This window comes from Molothrus aeneus, chromosome 19, assembly GCF_037042795.1.
Source record: "Molothrus aeneus isolate 106 chromosome 19, BPBGC_Maene_1.0, whole genome shotgun sequence".
In the NCBI taxonomy this organism is placed as follows: domain Eukaryota; kingdom Metazoa; phylum Chordata; class Aves; order Passeriformes; family Icteridae; genus Molothrus; species Molothrus aeneus.
This window is the reverse complement of record NC_089664.1, coordinates 7,065,005-7,083,109: the sequence shown is the minus strand read 5'-3', so window position 1 is coordinate 7,083,109 and position 18,105 is coordinate 7,065,005. Positions and strand designations below refer to the sequence as shown.

Here is an 18,105-nt window from a genome sequence, read left to right as displayed (position 1 = left end):
AGCCGAGAGTTGATGGGATTAGAGCTGTCAGCACAGGGCATGCTAGTGCTGCCTCTCTGCCAAGTTTGGAAGAGGGTCACTGATTAGAGAGTAAATGTGCAGCTTTTCACGCTTTGGATGTGACCTTGCTTTGCATCTTCCTTGCACCGGGTCTGTTTTATATCCCAGAAGGCCTCGAGTTTGGTTTATTCTAGCCTGATGGGTCTGGTCCATGCTTGTAGCCTAGTTTGGGGGATACCTTTGATGCCTGTGGGGCTGAGGGCTGGTCTGCACTCAGCAGGACTGCCCTGGCTAGGACAGGAGCTCTGTGTCCAGCTCTGAACATTCTGCTTCCAGCACCTTGAAATCTGCCCGCTGCACCTTGGCACTCTCACCTGGAGCCCACAGCTCTTGCAAAGCAGAGCCTGCTGCTGCCCAGGGCCTCCAGGATAGTCCTCCAGAGCCAGAAACAATGATCCCCAGGATGGTGCAGCCTCAGTGGCTGCTGTTGGCCACAGAGACAGAGAACAGCTCCAGGGAGGTGACAGCAGCTGCCAGGGCAGTTCTGCTCCCTGCTTCTGTCTGCCACAAAGCGCTGGTGGGGGGCACCATCACGTATTTCCTTTCATCCTGTCTCCCTCAGAGTGAAAACGCCAGTGAGGAGGCTGGTGAGGGTGAATATGTCAATCTGTATTCCTCTGGCCAGAGCAACGGGGAACTCCCAGGCTCTGAAGGAGTAAGTAACAGCCCGAGAGGCCCGGGAGGGGCTGCCCTGCCCGGTGCATGCCGACTGCACGGGGCTCCTCTGCACACCCTGTCTGTCCCTCTGCTGCCCCAGCTCCCCGGCCATCCCTCTGCTTGCCCACTGCTGGCTGCAGGGCTGGGGGCCCTCTTGGTGCAGGTGCAGAGCAGGAGATGCTGTTGGGGTGACGCTGAGCCCTGGCAGGAGTCAGGGATGGCTCCTCCTGCCGCGCTGTTTGCGCTTCGCTGGCTGTTCGGAGCTGCTTGCGGGAAGGTCCCTTGCAGAGAGCTGCACCCTGAGCCATCCTGGGGCCACATCTTTTCTTGTAACTGCTTTGCCTTCCCTATTTTAATATAGAAAGCCTTCTGCACTAAATACTTATTTTTTCCTTCACTGTTTGGTTGCAGAGTAAATGATTGATATAGCATTGTACTCACACGCTGTTTCTTCCTTTACCCAAGCCTTGTATCTTAGATATTTCCTAGAGCAGCCAGGGCGTTTTCCATTCCAGGGAGGTCCCATCTTCCTGTTGGGTCATAGGAAACTGGCAGCAGTGCATGGTGATCCTTTTGCCTGCCCTCCCCTTGGAAGGCACATCTCCTGCAGGATGTCTCCAGGACCTTTATCCATGGTGGTGTTAAATACGCCGAGAGATAGTGCTCCCATCACTTCCCCTCAGGAGACACATCTGGGCAGGCCCATCCTTTTGGGCAGCTCTGAGCAGATTCTCAACTTTGAAGCAAAGGGCTTTACAGATAGAGTCTGGAAAAATCCTGCAGACCCCAAGAAAGCCAGGCTCAGCAGGGTGTTTCCATGCTAGGTGGATAGCATGGAGGTGCTTTCAGTCCTGTCTCTTCACTAGGTTTGCATTTCCAAGCTTCACTCTGCATGATGTTAAATAATTCTGAACTCTGACACTTTTGGATTAATATTCCCATTTGCTGTTCATGGCTATTTGTCTCCTTAATAAATGGCTAATTTAAAATGCTGTATCTTTGCTCTGAGCTCTCTACCTGCTGTTCCGTGCCGCGGGTTCAGCTGGTTCTGCTTTTTTGCATTAGCCTCATTTCCACAGCCCTGAGTCGTGGAGTGGAAACCTTGCATCATTGCAAAACCTCTTCTGATGGGAGAGGAGGGAGGTAGGGAGCAGTGAGCATCCACCCCCTGAGGCAGGGGGACTATGGTCAGGAGGGGAACTGAAACTGGAGAGCTTAGAGCTGATTGTGTCTGTTTGGATTAAAGCAGGAGGCAAAGTGTATTTCAACAGGAAGGGCTGGAGGAAAAATAAAAGGTCATGAGAGGGTTAAAATCCAAGACAACAGCTGACTTATGTTGTAACTTTCAGCATCATTTCACAACGTTAAAAGCAAACAGTACTAATTACACTAGTCTCCAGAGATGGTCCCAAATTTCCTGTCTGATTAACTTCTGTGTTTTCCTGGCATTTGGCATTAACTTGCATCAATCTTTAACTGCTCTGTAGGAATTTACAGTAAAGGGCCATTTAGAGGCAGGCAGACTGTAAATGCAAGGCTGGCTGGGCTCAAGGACCCCGTGTAATGATGAAAAACTTCTTTCTCTTGGCAGGATTCTCCCCCTGTCAAAGATGGCCACTCCAAAGACTCGGCTGTGAACAGCAGTGCCATGGGGAAGGAGGGCAAAGATGGTGCTGAAAGGTGAGCCTTGACCCCTGGTGTCCTCCCTCCAGGTTCAAAGGGTGCAGAGCCCCAACATCCCCTCTGCCAAACCATCCTCGGGGCTGCCTGGTGTGCCCTAACCCTCCTCCATGTTGTCTAAACTTCTGAGCCCACTTTTTTTGCACAGCCAGTGCCTGGTGGGATCCTGCTGAACGAGGAGAACCCTGGCAGGATATCCTTGCTGAGCTCAAGGAGCCCATGGGGTTAATGCAGCCTGTGTTGGCATCCTCAGTCCATCTCAGTGGCTGTGCTGTCCCTGACACTGGCTGCTCCCTCCTGCTTCCAGGGAAATGTGTGAAAAGAGTCTGTATTGCTGTTTGGAATAGTCTTCCAGAGGGAAATTTCTTCCTAACCCTGCTAGTTAGAGGCTGGCTGAGGCCCTGGAGCAGGAGGCTTTCTATCCCTCCTAATGCTCTTAGCTGTCATTTGCCTATGTAAATGAAGAGGTGCAAGCTGTAACAGATGGGCTTCAGGAGGAGTGGAGTGAGTGCTTCCCTGCTGCTCGAGATTGCTCTGCAATTGCATTTCTAAAGCAAAAACAGAGAACAGCAGTTGATTTGTGTGTGACAGTCAACTTCCCTCCCCCATTTTCCTGCAGTTGGTTTGAGGGTTTTAATCCCTGCAGTGAAGGAGACAACACAAGAGTGCTCTGCAGAGCTCACTATCTGCCCAAAGTACTGACTGGTGGATTTTGGCCTGGGGAAAGCCACGAGCAACATAAGTACTTTGGTTTTGGTTTTTTTAGAAATACAGGCACAGAGAGGACATGTTCTGGCACAAGAGTACCAGCCTTTGGGGGTAGGAATGACCAAAAAAAACATGGTCATGATTTTCTGCTCTATTTTCCTGCAGCACAAGAGGCTGCCATCTCCCCTTGTCTCAGCACAAGGGGTCATGAACTGACTAAGATGTGTATGAGGAGAGCGTGCTCAGTCTCTGTTCACTTGAGGAAGGGCTTAGATTTGTGTGCACTAAAAATTTGGTGGATTAAGGAGACATGGAAGTGTGTACTTATAGTAAAATCCTGTCTGCCAGAAATGCAGACAGACAAGTGTTCAGTCCTAAAGGTTTATCTTTCTCTTTTTCAAGAGATGCACAAAACAGCAGAGTTAGAGAGAGACATTTGGGCTTGTTTGCAAAAGATTTACCTCCAGAGTGTCTGTGTACTCACTGTCACTTGATGAAGGGTATTTCCTTTTTCTTTGTCACAGGCAGCCACAGTCACCAGATGCTTTGGAGTCATCACAGCTGGAGGAAGAGGTAGATGAGCTGTCCCTTATTGACCACAGTGAAATCATGTCTAGATTAACACTGAAGCAAGAGGTAGGTGCATTCAGGGTTTGTTTTCATACTCTTTTGGTTTACTCTGAGTTGAAATCTGATTCTCTGTGTGCACAAACAAGGCATCAGCTTTTATTAGATAGGAAAAACTAGGTTGCAGCAGAAGTGGGGTGTGTGTGTGAAGGCTGCTGTTTAAGTATGAGATGCTGGTACAGGCAGGGAGCACCAGCAATGAGTGAGGCTTTAACAAAAGGTGAGATGTCTCCCTAAAAACCAGCACATCCTGTGCCCTTTTCCCAGTCTGCCCCCTCCTACCTCTTCAACCTCTGACAGTGTGAAATGAATCACCTGAGAGCCTGAGCACAATCCATGCAGGGGTGGGTGATGGTGCTGGCCTTTCTCTCTGAGAGCAGGTGAATGAGCAGGACATGATGTTGGTGATGTGGAAAAGCAGCCACAGGAGTTGTTTCTGTGTTTGAGAAATGGCTTTGTGTCTGGCCCTGGGTGCACTCCCAGCCAGATTTGCTCACTGTGCTCCTGAGCTGCCCGTGCCATGCAGCTGGAGGGAACCTGCAGACTGGCAGGGGGCTTGGCTGGAAAACGGAGAGAATGGATCATTCACTGGCACTTCAGGGGTGTTCTCTGGTCAGCTGAGATGTGCAGCAGAGAGTGAGAAGCTTTTACATGTTCTCTAAGTAGTATTTCATGAGTCTTGCCAGAGGGTCACCTGAAAAATTCACATCTTACACAGAGCTGCTCCATGGCTGTAATCCATGTTTCACTGTTTTGCACATTGAAATGATAAAGACATTCCTAAGGGAAGCCAGACACAACTCCAGCCTCCTCTGACTGATTGTTTCCTTTAAAAAACATACAAAAATCAGTGATTTCTGAACATTTGGGATTAGCAGATCTGTGTCTTAGTGTCCTTTTTCTTTCTTTTCTTTTTGATCTACGTGTTTGAAGCAGTATAGAGCTGTCACTGGGAGCTGCTTCCTGCAGTGTGGGAACTGCTGGCTGAGTGGTGGATCAGTTTTGCATATTTTGAGTTATGAGATGCAGTAGCTAGAAGAAAGATGTGTTTTAGAGAGTGGTAATGCAGGGGTCAAGCAATTAGCAGGGCTGTTTTCTTCTGCCAGTTATTGGATCATTTCAGGTGACCTCTGGCCAAATGGCCCCAGATTAGGGAATTAACTGCTGGGTTTTGATGTTCCAGGAGCATGCAAGTTGAATGCATGACCTCCCACCCCAGAGCCACTGTGCTACGTGATCCTGCACTCTGAGACAGTTCACACAGTGCTGCTGCCCTGCCAATGGTCTTCTGGGAGGATTTGTGGCATTTCTGCTCATTCTCCTCTGGGCAGAAGGTTCAGCCTTCCCTGAGCTCCACAACCTGGCCTTAGGGAGACCCTGAGTAAGGATCAGCCCAGCTCCTCATGTGGGGCTCCAAATGCTCATTGCAGATTCCAGGATTATCCCAGCACTGAAGTCCGTGTCCCAGCTTGTGCTGCCAGCAGTGCCAGGAACATTTTGTGTGCTGCCAGTTGTTGCTGAGCTGGAATCTCAGCAATGTTAAACCAGGCCTAAGGGAGCTTGGGCTGTGCCTAACGTGGTTGTGTTGCCATTGCAGGGGGATGATGGGCCAGATGTCCGTGGTGGATCTGGAGACATTCTCTTGGTGCACGCCACAGAGACCGACAGGAAAGGTAGGTGGGGCAGCAGGGCACGGCCTGGCACGGCCTGGCACAGCTTGGCACGGCCTGCACAGCTTGGCACGGCCTGGCACGGCCTGGCACAGCCTGGCACGGCCTGGCACAGCCTGGCACGGCCTGGCACGGCCTGCACAGCTTGGCACAGCTTGGCACGGCCTGGCACAGCCTGGCACGGCCTGGCACAGCTTGGCACGGCCTGGCACGGCCTGCACAGCTTGGCACAGCTTGGCACGGCCTGGCACGGCCTGGCACAGCCTGCACAGCTTGGCACAGCCTGGCACAGCTTGGCACAGCTTGGCACGGCCTGGCACGGCCTGGCACGGCCTGGCACAGCCTGGCACAGCTTGGCACAGCCTGGCACGGCCTGGCACGGCCTGGCACGGCTTGGCACAGCCTGCACAGCCTGCACAGCTTGGCACGGCCTGGCACAGCCTGCACAGCCTGGCACGGCCTGGCACGGCCTGGCACAGCCTGGCACAGCCTGCACAGCCTGGCACGGCTTGGCACGGCCTGGCACGGCCTGGCACGGTCTGGCACGGCCTGGCACAGCCTGGCACAGCTTGGCACAGCTTGGCACGGCCTGGCACGGCCTGGCACAGCCTGCACAGCTTGGCACAGCCTGGCACAGCCTGGCACGGCTCTGGCTGCCTCTCCTCTGCCCCAGGGCCACTGACAGCTGGGCTGGGGGAGTCTGCAGGGATCCTCTGAGCCTGGGGGTTGTGTTTGTCTCTGGGAGATGGAGGTCAGCTGGATAAGCCCTTGGTGGTTCCATTTAGCAGCAGGGATGGGATTAACTCCCCCCAGCCCTTGCCTGGATCTGGAAGATGAGGCACAGCAGTGACAGTGCTGTGTTGTGCCCCTGCAGGTGTGACCAGCCTGCTGTGCATGGATCTTGTTTCCAGAGGTGCTCCTTGTCCTTTGAATTTCAGGGCAGTGGTGATGTGGGAGTTATGGAATGGTTGTTGCATCAAAGCAGGAAAAAAGGGATATTGGTTTGGGTCTAATGCAGTACCCATGGGCACTGGGAGGCTGCCCAGGTGCTGCTCTGCTGGCACTCTGTGCCACCTCCTGTCCCACTCTGTACCACTTGTGTCCTGGCAGCCACCCAGACCAGTTCAGAGAGGGAATCCACAGTACAAAAGCAGATGTGGGGGAGGAGAAGGGCACATTAGCAACCCTGAGCTCCAGATTTGTTAAAACCCCTCTTCATCTGTGCAAACCCAGGCACCACACACATGAAGCAGCTCCTTTCCAAGACCTGTGGCAAAGACAGCCTTTGCAGTGTTTCCAGAGAGTGATTTGAACCTGCCAAACACATTTGTGCTGATGGCCTTAACCAGGATTGATCTCCTTATCTCCTGGGAGGCAAAGCCCTAACCCTCTGAATCACTCAGTGCTCAGTTTAGAGGTTGATAGTCAAAGGGGAAATATCTTTCATGTACATTTTTAAATGACAGGGGGTTTACTGTGGCATAAGATGTTTGCAATTACTTACCAGCACCGTTCAGCTAGCCAGAAAATCCTTCCCCTGACAGCTGTGTTTCCCAGTCTGCATGGGCATAGAATGCAGGCAGAAAGGACCAAGTTAGGAACACACCAGAGAGGAGGAAGCAGTTGATTGTGCCAAGGCTGGAAATGTATGTTGAAAAAACAGTCTAAATGAGATGGTGGAAATACCCCTTATAAACATACAGAAAGTGGGATAGAGAAACTGCTCTGTTCTCTGGAACAAGCATCACAACCAAAAACTCCCCTGCTGTTCCTGCTGGAAGACAGCTGCTGGCTAAGGGGGTGAGTGCTGGACCTCCAGTTCATGAACAGGGGGCTCTGAGGGCTCTGCAAGCAGTGGGGTGAGAGCTGTGGAGAACCTTTCAGAGCTGGGAGAAGCCAGAGCAGGATTTAATGTGCCCAGTGGTGCAGCTGTGCAGAGCTGGGTGGAGGAGCTGGGCAGGCGACAGTTCCAGTGCCTGAGCTCAGCCTGCCAAGGCAGAGCTGAATGGAGCACAGAGGAATTTGTGCTATGCTAACCCTCTGCTTGGGTGACTGAGAGGGTTAATGAATTAAGCTTACAATGAGAAGAATTCCAGGCTTGTAAATCAATCAGCCAAACGGCACAGAGGGGTAGAGTTAAGAGGCTTTCCTTTAAAGATGAATTTCTTGGCAGCTTCAAGTGCCAGAGCAGACCAGCTGTATTACCTCACGTTGCCTTTTGGGCAGATGGGAACCCAGAATAAATGTAACTCCACGCCCTGCTGCATGATGCTTCTTGTCCATTTGAGTTTCTGAAAAAGCTAAATGGCATAAGGAATAAAGAGAGACTTGTGGTCTTCAGGAATAAAATCCCTGGTCAGTTAAGTGCTCACAGCCACACACACTTGCTGTGAGTGCAGGGTTAGAGCTGGACAAAGCCTGGTGTTGTCTGTAACCCAGAGGCAGCAGCACTCCCTGATTTCAGGGCAGGAGGAAGGTGAGGTTCCTGCCAAGGGAAGCACTGCAGGTAGAGAGGCAGAGCTCTCCCTCTGTGCCCTGCTCCTGCCACCTCCCAGCAGTGGCTGGTACAGCACGTGGCTGTGGGGTGATGCCAGTTCTGGCTGGAACAAGCCCTGCATGTACAGCCCAGCCTGGGCAGGCACAGCAGGAGCTCTTGCTCTGTCTGCCCCTGGTGCTGTGCTCCTGGCAGGGGCAGGGAGCCATCCCCTGCACACCCTGCTGCCCTGCCCCTGCTCTGTTTGGCACTCCTGTCCACAGGGATCAGGCATTGGCACTGCAAGTGCTCTGCAGTCTTCACCTGACATCTGCATTCCAGTTTGCAATTTGTGCTTTCTTCAAATTCCATCCTCTGTGCCCATGATAATGCCCAGAGCCTTTGCAATTCCAGGTGAATCAGCACAGGCTGTGTGCACCACATCTCTGTTGAGGCAGCATCAGTTTTTGCAGTGCAATTTGCTTTTCTTTTGGCTGGAAATAATCTTCTATTTACACTGTCCTGGGATGGATTTCCTGGAACTCAGCAAGGGCAGAGGATCTGCAGCACCACAGCATGTGTTGAAACACGTGTGTTCCTCATTGGGAGGGCAGAGTGACCTGCCTGAGCACCAAAGGCAGAGCAGGCATCACCTCTTGCCATCAGATCTTCTTTTTTAAGCATCCCCAAGGTCTGAACGATGTTTTTCTGTGACACATTATTGATAGCTCCTGTCCCACAAGCAGGGTGTTTTTCACTGACCCTTTTATGAGGCACAAGCCTGAGTGGGAGCCAGGGCCAGGCCGGCGGGGACAGGGCAGTGTCACTGCTGCTCTTGTGCCAAAGGGTCCATCTGCTGGTAAGGACCAACAGCACAGCCTTCCTGGGAAGTTCACTCACACCAAAATGTGTCCCTGTCCTCCTCTGTACGTCTGCATTCAACCTCACAAGAAGCTCCTTTTTCTGAAAGCAGAGTTGACTGAAGCTTTGTTGCTTTTTTGCCTAGATCTGGTGCTGTACTGTGAAGCCTTTCTGACCACATACAGGACATTCATTACCCCTGAAGAGCTCATCAAGAAGCTGCAGTACAGATATCCTTTTATCAGAGGCAGTTCACTCCCATCAGGAATCAGAGCTGGATGGTCAGTGTGGAGGGAGCTGGTGGCAAGGTTTTTGGTCAAAAGCCTGCTGGCAGCATGGTCAGTGATGTGCTGGCCCTGATGGTGTCCCAGGCAGGAATCCCTTCACCTCCACTCTCTCCAGTGGGAATTACTGCGGGGCAGGTCCAGCCACAGTGGATACTGGACCTGAGTTGTCTCCTGAGGGTCCTGGCAGGGTAGAGGAGCAATTCAGGTTTTTTGTGTGTCACTGGGAAACTGGTCTTTTATTTGGGACATCTCATTTGTAGACTGGGGACCAGAGAACCTTCTGCCTTCCAGAGAGGCCATGGGTACTGCCTGTGTGGGAAAGTGTAGTTTAATATTAGAGATGATTAAACCATCAAGGCTTTCTCTCTCTTACTGCAATAAACTCAGCCCTGAAGATGCTCTTGGCCTCCCAGTCCTGAGCTGAGCTTGTACCTGGTGACGAGGCAGGGCCCTGATGTGCAGGGTGAGCATTCCTGGCAGAGGATGGAGAGGCCCTCTCCCTGAGCACCCTGCTGCCTTTCCTTGCCCTTGGCTCTGTTCCCTGCCAGCAGAGCAGGGCAGGGTCTGGCTCTGGTGGCTCTGGTGGCTGTGCAGCCACGTCAGAGGGAGCCTGACGTCACCGTGTCCTGCTGCAGCTCGTCAGTGCCATCTGCAGCAGAGCTGCTGCTCTGGGATCAGCAGCCAGGGACACAGCACAGCTCAGCCAGGTGACAATCCAGCCTGGGGTACCCCTGCAGGCCCTGCCAGTGCTGCCTTACTGATAACCTTGTTCTCTGTCCCTTTGTCCACCTGGCAGAAGGTTTTGCAGCCTGTGCTGTCGCCCCTGTCGCTGTCCTCCTTGCAGCAGATTGGGCAGCCAGGAAGGTGGAGGTGACATCTGAGATCTGTGGAGAGCAGATGTCACAGACCAGTGGGGGAGATCACTGTGGGGAAGTGCTGCTCATTAAATGCCACCTTAGAGAGAACAATTTCAGGGTACACCTGCTCTCAGTTCTGCGAGGTGTCAGTTCCTCCTCACACCCCCTGCTACCAGCAGCTGGTGTCAGTTTAATGCTATCTCAGAGCCATATCAGTGTCCCTTATCTCCTGGAAATCAAACACCAGTTTCCATCAGGACAGAACAGTGTTCCAATGTGGGTGCCTCATCCCTGGCAGTGTCCAAGGCAAGGCTGGATGGAGCTCTGAGCAACCTGGGACAGTGGAAGGTGTCCCTGCCCATGGTAGGGAGTGGAGCTGGATGATTGTTAAGGTCCCTTCCACCCCAATCATTCAATGATTTTATGATTCCTTGAGGCAGTTGGGAATTGCACTGATGCTGGTCTGGCTACACTGAGTTAATTCTTTAATTTACAACCAACATATGAGAAGTTTTGCCACTTCCCGGACACGTTCAAGAAGAGAGTCAGTAAGAACACCTTCTTCGTGCTGGTGAGAGTGGTGGATGAGCTGTGGTGAGTTCTCTTCTTCATTATGGGATGTAGAGTCAGTAACTCACAGAAATCTGGCAGCTGGGAAAATGTGGTTTTTAGGGAAGATGTATTTTTTTTAACCCAATCTGTAATGACAGCTGAAATCCCCCAACTCTGACCAGTGAGACACCTGTAGTGCTGAACTCTGTTGGAAGATTCTTCCTGTGTGTCCTGACTGGGTCAGGGGTTTGAAAATAACAAGTAAAGGGGGAATCTCTTGTAAAGAAAGAGCTGGGAAGAAGAGGAATTTCAGTCACCCAGTTCTGCTGGTAGGAAGGAGCAATGAGACTCAGTACAGATACAAACCCCAGAGCTCAGTGTCTCAGCTCTGATGCCTTCTCTTTGTTTTCCACCTTCCTCCCAGCTTGGTGGAATTGACAGAGGAAATCCTCAAGCTGCTGATGGACCTGGTGTTCAGGCTGGTGTGCAGTGGGGAGCTGAGCCTGGCCAGGGTGCTGCGCAAGAACATCCTGGATAAGGTGGATCAGAAGAAAATGCTGAGCTACGCCAACTCCATCAAACCTCTCGCAGCCAGAGGGGTGGCAGCCAGGTGAGGGGAGGTGTATGTGACCATATCTGTGTCCTCTGAGAGCCAGGGCATCCCTTCCCTGGGAGCACAAGAGTTTCCTCAGTTCAAAATACAAGATAAGAAAACAGGTCGCATTTTCTGAGCCTTGGTACTTCCTGGTTGTTTTCCACAGGCCAGGGACACTGCATGATTTCCACAGTCATGAAATAGCTGAGCAGCTGACCCTGCTGGATGCTGAACTCTTCTATAAAATTGAGGTACAGAGATGTGGATGGGCTGAGGGCAGTGGGAGGGTTTAGACCTTCTGCAGTGTCTGGTGTTCCCTGCCAGCTCTCCCAGACACCTGCTGGATTGTAGGACACAGCTGATCTTGTGCCAGCAAGTGGCTGTGAACAAAGGCTGCAGCTGGGAACCTTGGGGTAGAAATCCCATTTTAATGTGTGGTATTTTCCCACCCCTCTCCTTCCTTGGCAGATTCCAGAAGTTCTGCTTTGGGCAAAGGAACAAAATGAAGAGAAGAGTCCCAACCTGACACAGTTCACAGAGCACTTTAATAACATGTCCTACTGGTAAGGAGCTCAGAACAGCCATGGCACTGAGCTGTGCCTAACCTCCAATGCCTTGCAGATATTCCAAGTATTCCTCATAGACTTGAGTTCCTTTGTTACAAATGGGATAATGTGTATTTTTGGCCAGGAAGTAGATGCAGAGCACTCATCTAAGACTCCAGAGCACAGCAGAAATAAAATAAGGAGGGTCTTGTAATCCAGAGGAATTAATTATCAGTATCACTGAGCTCTTGAAATAAACATTCCCCTTGCAAATAAATGCCCTCTGTGAAAGTATCCTGTCTTTGCTGTGGATTAGAGTGCTTCATTTAAGTGGGAGGTATTGTGAACTTTTTAGCATTGGCCCATCCCTATTAGTGATCAGTTTTCTTAATGAAACAAGAGGAAATCTGATCTCTGCTTAAGTAGGTTTATCTTTTATTCTGTCTGTTCTTCCAGGGTCCGTTCAATAATTATGCTACAAGAAAAAGCCCAGGACCGAGAGAGGCTGCTCCTTAAATTTATAAAGATTATGAAGGTACTGGCTTGTTTTTTCCTGTGAATCACACACACTCCTGTTTAAAGGAGCAGGGGAGTGGGGCCCACTTCTTGGTAGAGCTGTTTGATGCTAGAAGGCTTTTCGGAGCTCTCAAGTAACTGGAATATTCTCCCTCTTCGCAGCACTTACGAAAGCTGAATAATTTTAATTCCTATCTGGCCATTCTTTCTGCACTGGATTCTGCACCCATCCGAAGGCTGGAGTGGCAGAAGCAAACCTCAGAGGTGAGGAGCAGTAGGGCCTGTGATCTTTGGGGGAAGGCTGAGTGTGGTTATGTGTCAAACAGCTGAGTGGTTTTACATCCCAGCAGTGTCCCAGGGTGGAGGGATGGTGGATAACTCCTCTCCAGTGGGTAAAATGCCACAGTGCTGGAAGCCTTCAGTGTGGCTGGGCATTCTGACAGCTGCAGGAGTGCCAACACAGTCACAGGGAACAACAGCCTCCTCCTCCTCCTCCTCCTCCTCCTCCTGCACCCCAAGGCCAGGGGAGGCTGAAGGCAGCAATGTTCCACGCGAACACCCTGAGTAAATCAGCTGGAGGTGTTTGCAGGATGGCATCACCTCCCTGCTCTGTGTGGCTCTCAGGAGGGAGGTGACAAGGAGAGTGGCTTTGCAGCAGGGGTGTCAGCAGGGGATTTGTGTCCTGCAGGGCCTGGCTGAGTACTGCACCCTGATCGACAGCTCCTCGTCCTTCCGCGCCTACCGAGCAGCCCTGGCTGATGTGGAGCCCCCCTGCATCCCCTACCTGTGAGTGCAGCTCCTTCCCCTGACACTGTTCTGCACGTTAAAATGGCTCCTTCAAGGATTTCTCAGCAGCTGCTGCTGAGCTCAGCCCTTGCCTTTTGCCCAGCACCTGGGGTGAGGCAGCACCGTGCCACATCAGCCCCTGGGTGCTCTCTGGAGCAGTTTGGCTGGGGCAGGGTGGCCAGCTGGGGGTGTTTGCATCTAAACACCTTTGGATCTGCTGCTGGGGAATGTTTCCCTCTGGATGAGGTTGCCATTCTGGTGGCAGTGGGAGGCTGTTGGATTTTGTTGGGCTGCCTCTTGGCTGGCCACCCTGCCCTTTGTGACTAACCTCTGTGTCTGTTTGCCTGCTCCCTTGGCCTGCTGCCCCTTTCCCTCTTTCAGAGGCCTGATCCTGCAGGACCTGACCTTTGTCCATCTGGGAAACCCTGATTACATTGACAGCAAAGTGAACTTTTCCAAGCGCTGGCAGCAGTTTAACATCCTGGACAGCATGAGGTGCTTCCAGCAAGTGTAAGTGCAGCAGTGGGGCTCAGAGGTGGCTTTGGGGCACCACTGTGGGGACTGGGGCAGGGGCTTGGACATGGAAACCCCTGTGCAAGGGGAAGGGAGTTGGAAGGAGAGCTGGGAACAACAGGGCTCTAATCAGTCTCCTTCCCTCTCTAGGTTAGATAAACGTTGTAAGGGCATTTTTCTGATATTAGTTTTGAGATCCAGATAACTTTTGCCTTCAGGTTTTGCCGTTGCTGGTTCCTGTGTTCTCTGGGGTATTCGGGGTTTTCTTCAGTGCTGTCTTGCAGCAGAGGCAGCAGATCTAACTGCTGATTTCTGTGTGATAAGTGCCTTTTTCCCCTCAATTCAGCAGCAGGTTTTCCCCTTTGTGGTGTGACACCACTGCCATGAGTGCAGGGCACAGCCCACACACAGTGCTGGGTGTCCTCAGAGCAGGACAGGGACAGGGGTGGCCCAAAGGCAGGAGAGGACCCCAGACAGCCCTTGTGTAACTGCAGCTCCTCTGTGGTTTTCCAGACATTACGACATCAAAAGGAACGACGACATAGTGTCGTTCTTCAACGACTTCAGCGACCACCTGGCTGAGGAGGCCCTGTGGGAACTGTCCCTGAAAATCAAACCGCGGAACATCACGAGGCGGAAAACAGATCGGGAAGAGAAAACCTAGGAGGAGGGGTTGTGCGAGGAGAATCGCTCCGCAGAGGCGCCGAGGGCAGCTATGAGACTGGAGTTGAATGTTTGTACCTGTCACTGGATGACACACCCTCCCTCCCAGCTGGCAGCCAGCCCTGGGGGTGGCGATGCCGGGCGCGGAGGCGCCGGCGCAGCCGCCGAGGGCAGAGATCGGCCGGTGCTCGCTGCACTCGCCCTCCTCCTCCTCCCGCCCCTCTGTGCCATGAACCAGCTTTAACCCGGGGGACAGAGCTGTGTGGAAGGAGTGTCCCACGCCAGCGTGTTGCTGGTTTGCTGGCCTGTTGCATTCAGGTGTACCCTGGCTCTTGTTTCCATTCCGAGCAGGGGCAGCAGGAGCTCAGCACCCACTGACTCATCTCCGGAGCGGCGTCGGGCAGCAGCGGCCGTGGAAGCCAAGGGTTGGAGTCTCCCCTGCAATGCCACCTTCCCAACGTGTTCGTGAGGATGGAAGTGTCTCCTGCTGCCTGCCAGAGGAGCTCTGCTTCCAGAGAGCTGCTTGTGTTTACAGGGGTCTCGGCTCACCCCAGATCTCTGGGCCTTCTTCACGGGAGGAAGGCACCGGTTGTAGATACAGAAGAGGCACTGAAAATGTGGGCAGGGACCTGCCATCTCCAGTCATCACACCCCCCTCCTCCTCTCAGATGTCGTTATTTAAGGAACAGTAAATCCCTCTGAACCTGGAAACACGGACTGCCCACGTCCTGGGGGGTCACCTGCCTGTGCCCCCGTGTCTCTTAGCGATGGTACTTAGCTTTTGCACAGGAAATGCTGTAGCATACAGACTGTACATACCTAGTGTTTAGAACCCCCTGGAGATTTTTGATGCATGTCTGAATACCGATGAGTTTATAGGAAAAAAAAAAAAAAACAAAAGACAAGTTCAAACCAGTCTGTATAAAATCCACAACCAGTGACAATGTTGTTCCGAGTGCTGGATAAAGGAGGCTCGGGGCAGCCAGGTGGGCACTGGCTGCAGAGCAGGGGCAGGAGCCTCCTGAAGGAGCCAGTTCTGGGTTGGAAGTGGGAACCAGGAAGGAGCCCTGTGCCCAGCTGAGCCACCCTGTCCTCCCACCCACTCCTCTCTCCTCTCCTCTCTCTGTTGCCAAATGTTTTTCTCTGGGGGTCTCTGTTGGGACCCTCAGTGCTGTGCTTTGAGAGCTGTGCTTTGGCAGGACCCCCAGCCAGTCCCTGTCGCCAGTCCTGCCATGCTGCTGCCAGCAGGGCAGGGACAGCCCAGCGTGGAAGGGCAAGGCAGGGGTGTCATTTCCCACACACACAGTGTTAACCCCAATCTGTTCAGTGTGCCTTATTCAGCCCTTCTGTCCCCCCTCTGTGTCCCATCCTGCCCATCTCACATCTCTGTCCTGCTCCGGTGGTTTGCAGTTGGATTGTGGGTGTGAGTGTGTCCTGCAGGTTTTGCCAGACCCTCCTCAGCTCCCTGTCACGTGGTCACAGGTTTTTACAGGGTTCTGACAAAATCCTGCAGGTTTAGGGCAGCAGCTCCCAAGGAATACAGACATGGAGTTTCACAGAGCATCCTTAATTTATTTCTCAATAGCAGCTCTGTGCCTGCTAAAGGCTCTGTTTGTTCTGGGTGAATCAGAGCTGCGCTCCTTTTCTTCTCCAGACAGATTGCAAAGCCTTGGCCAGCTCTGCCTGGCTCTCGGGAGGGAGTGACAGCCTGGGGTTTTGCCCTGCTTGGTTATTTTCCTGAACACTCAGGCACGTGGCTCACACAGTGGCCAAGCACAGAGAGACAGACCCCTGCCCATGAGGGCATCTGGGGAAGGGCAGTGTGGGGTCCTACACAGTTCTATGCAGCCCCAGAGCAGGAGGAGCCGGAATTTTTCATGCTGAACCACGGTGTCTGAGCCAGAGCACTTCAAAAGTGGTTTATTTTCATAGCACTGAGGGCATTGGAGCTGTGTGTTCTGTCCAGCCAAGGCTTTGCAATCCCCAAAGGCTTCCCAGGAAGTAATATCCATGTTTCCTTTGTAAATAAGATCTTTTAAAAGCCCAGCATGGTGAAAAGGGTGATGAATACACCCAGGATGTGGTGTGGGCTTCCCCCTGGTGGCTCTGAGGAGCCCTTGGGTGCAGTGGCCAGGCTGTCCTGGGAGGGCTGTGTGTGCTGGTGGCTCTGGAATCACAGCCCTGGGGGTTCAGAGGGACAGGAGGGGGCAGCTTCTCTTCATCCAGCTGAGTGACCGTGTTACCTGAGGAGTGAGCAGGTAGCTTGGGCACACAGGACACCCCAAAACTGGCAGTGACTGGGGTTCCACAGGGCTCCACCCCTGGCCCTGTGCTCTTCAGCATCTTCACTGACAACCTGGACACAGGACTGGAAGGGATACCAAGGAACTTTGCTGACAACACTAAATTTGGGCATCACGATATTAAAAAAAAGATATTAAGCTATTTGAGAGCATCCAAAGGAGGCCACAAGGATGGGGAAGGGTCTGGAGGGGCCACATGAGGAGCAGCTGAGGGTACTTGGTTTGTTCAGCCCGGAGGAGACTGAGGGGGGACGTTGTGGTCTTCAGCAGCCTCACAAGGGGCAGGTGCAGTGACAGGACCCAAGGGAACGGCTGCAGCTGTGGCAGGGAGGTTTCAGATGGAAATCAGGAAAGAGTTCTCCCCCCAGAGGGTGGTGGGGCACAGCACCAAGCCTGTCTGAGATCAAGAAGTGTTTGGATGGGATTTTTGGGTTGTCCTGTGCAGGGCTAGGAGTTGGACTTGGTGATCCTGATGGGTCCCTTTCAAGTCAGCAAATTCTGTGATCCTGTGATCCCCAACCAGCAGGAGCCGTTTCCAGGTTCTTCCCTGCACTTGAGCCCACCAGCCCAGTTAGCACCAAAGGAGGTCTTGGTCTCTGCCCTCTGCCAAGCCCCCAGAGCCAGAGGCTCAGCCCATGGGGATGGGGATGGGGATGGGAGGTCTGAGTGCCCCCCAGCTTTCCTCCCCCTTCACCCCTTTCTCTGCTGTCATCCCCAGCTGAGCAGTGTCCCAGCCACAGCTCCTGGCTCGTGTCCCACCCTCAGGCCAGGCTCTCAGGGCTGGAGGGACCTTAGAGAAGGGTCCCCTTGCCTGGAGCAGCTTCAGGTTTGCTGACCAGAGACCCCCCCACTCTCCAGGAGCAGTCCCTGGGGAGCAGAAACCCAGAACATCCTTGTGCAAGACTGGCCATGAGTGTGTTCCCATCTTGCAGGCAGCGTCCCCAAGGCCATCACCTCTTTTTGGGGAGAGGGAAGAGTCTGAGTGCTCTCTCCACACGGGGCAGGGAGTGGGGAGAAGCCATGTCCCCAGTCACCAGCCCCCTGCCCCGGGCCTCTCCCCCAAGCAGTTCCGTTGTATTATAGATTTACCACTAACCCCCATGGTGGCATCTTCCTGCAAACATTTCAGACCTGTAACTTTTATATTAAAGACAAATAAAACACCAGTAACGAGCCTGCCTGATGATCCTGTTTACAGTGCATGCACAGTCTGTGGATTAAAGTGACAATCGAATCCGCCTCTGGCGCTGGTGTGGCTTTGTGTTTTCTCATGTGCCCCCCGTGGTTTTCCTCTGCCTGTGCCTCTTTCCCCCTTTATTTTTTCACTATAAATTTCTTCCCTCTCTCTGCCAAGATGGCTTCGCCCCAATACAAGCCATACACTTGGGAGGGGACATCTTCTCCTGTCACCTTCTCTGGGCTCTGGTGTCCCCGTGTCAGGGTTTTGGCTGCCCAGCTCCCAGCGTGTGCCCAGCCCGTGCATGGCCGTGTGCCCACAGCCAAGGGCTATAAATAACCCCTCCATGGAGCTATTTCAGTCCTGGACAGGGTTCAAAATTCCTCTGGAAATAATTGTCACAGGCCAGCTCAGGAGGAGAGTGCCCAGACACTGACCGAGCACGCGCCCCCCGCACCAGGGCTGGAATGTGGGGCTGGAATGTGGGGCATCCCAGGGAATCAGCTCAGCATGAGGGGTCTGCCCACAGCTCAGTGTGCCCCCAAACTGCCCAGCCAGTGGCACACCCAGGCCAG

At 52.9% G+C, this 18,105-nt stretch overlaps 1 protein-coding gene across 5 annotated transcripts in view; it reads left to right on the top strand.

The window, feature by feature from the left end:
- RAPGEF1 (Rap guanine nucleotide exchange factor 1) overlaps positions 1 to 17,597 on the top strand; it is an 84,748-nt gene extending 67,151 nt beyond the window's left edge. For 3 of the 5 annotated variants that reach the window (XM_066562809.1, XM_066562810.1, XM_066562808.1), the window contains 13 exons: positions 2,309 to 2,397; positions 3,630 to 3,741; positions 5,330 to 5,405; positions 8,882 to 8,970; positions 10,386 to 10,474; positions 10,857 to 11,042; positions 11,194 to 11,278; positions 11,496 to 11,590; positions 12,029 to 12,107; positions 12,251 to 12,352; positions 12,777 to 12,874; positions 13,256 to 13,384; positions 13,901 to 17,597. In XM_066562809.1, the coding sequence (XP_066418906.1) occupies positions 2,309 to 2,397; positions 3,630 to 3,741; positions 5,330 to 5,405; positions 8,882 to 8,970; positions 10,386 to 10,474; positions 10,857 to 11,042; positions 11,194 to 11,278; positions 11,496 to 11,590; positions 12,029 to 12,107; positions 12,251 to 12,352; positions 12,777 to 12,874; positions 13,256 to 13,384; positions 13,901 to 14,051 (1,380 nt within the window). In that variant the 3' untranslated portion in view covers positions 14,052 to 17,597. Of the gene's footprint in view, positions 1 to 622; positions 716 to 2,308; positions 2,398 to 3,629; positions 3,742 to 5,329; positions 5,406 to 8,881; positions 8,971 to 10,385; positions 10,475 to 10,856; positions 11,043 to 11,193; positions 11,279 to 11,495; positions 11,591 to 12,028; positions 12,108 to 12,250; positions 12,353 to 12,776; positions 12,875 to 13,255; positions 13,385 to 13,900 lie in introns of all 5 variants that reach the window. The other 2 variants (XM_066562807.1, XM_066562806.1) reach the window with 1 other exon arrangement.
- Positions 17,598 to 18,105: the final 508 nt, after the last annotated feature.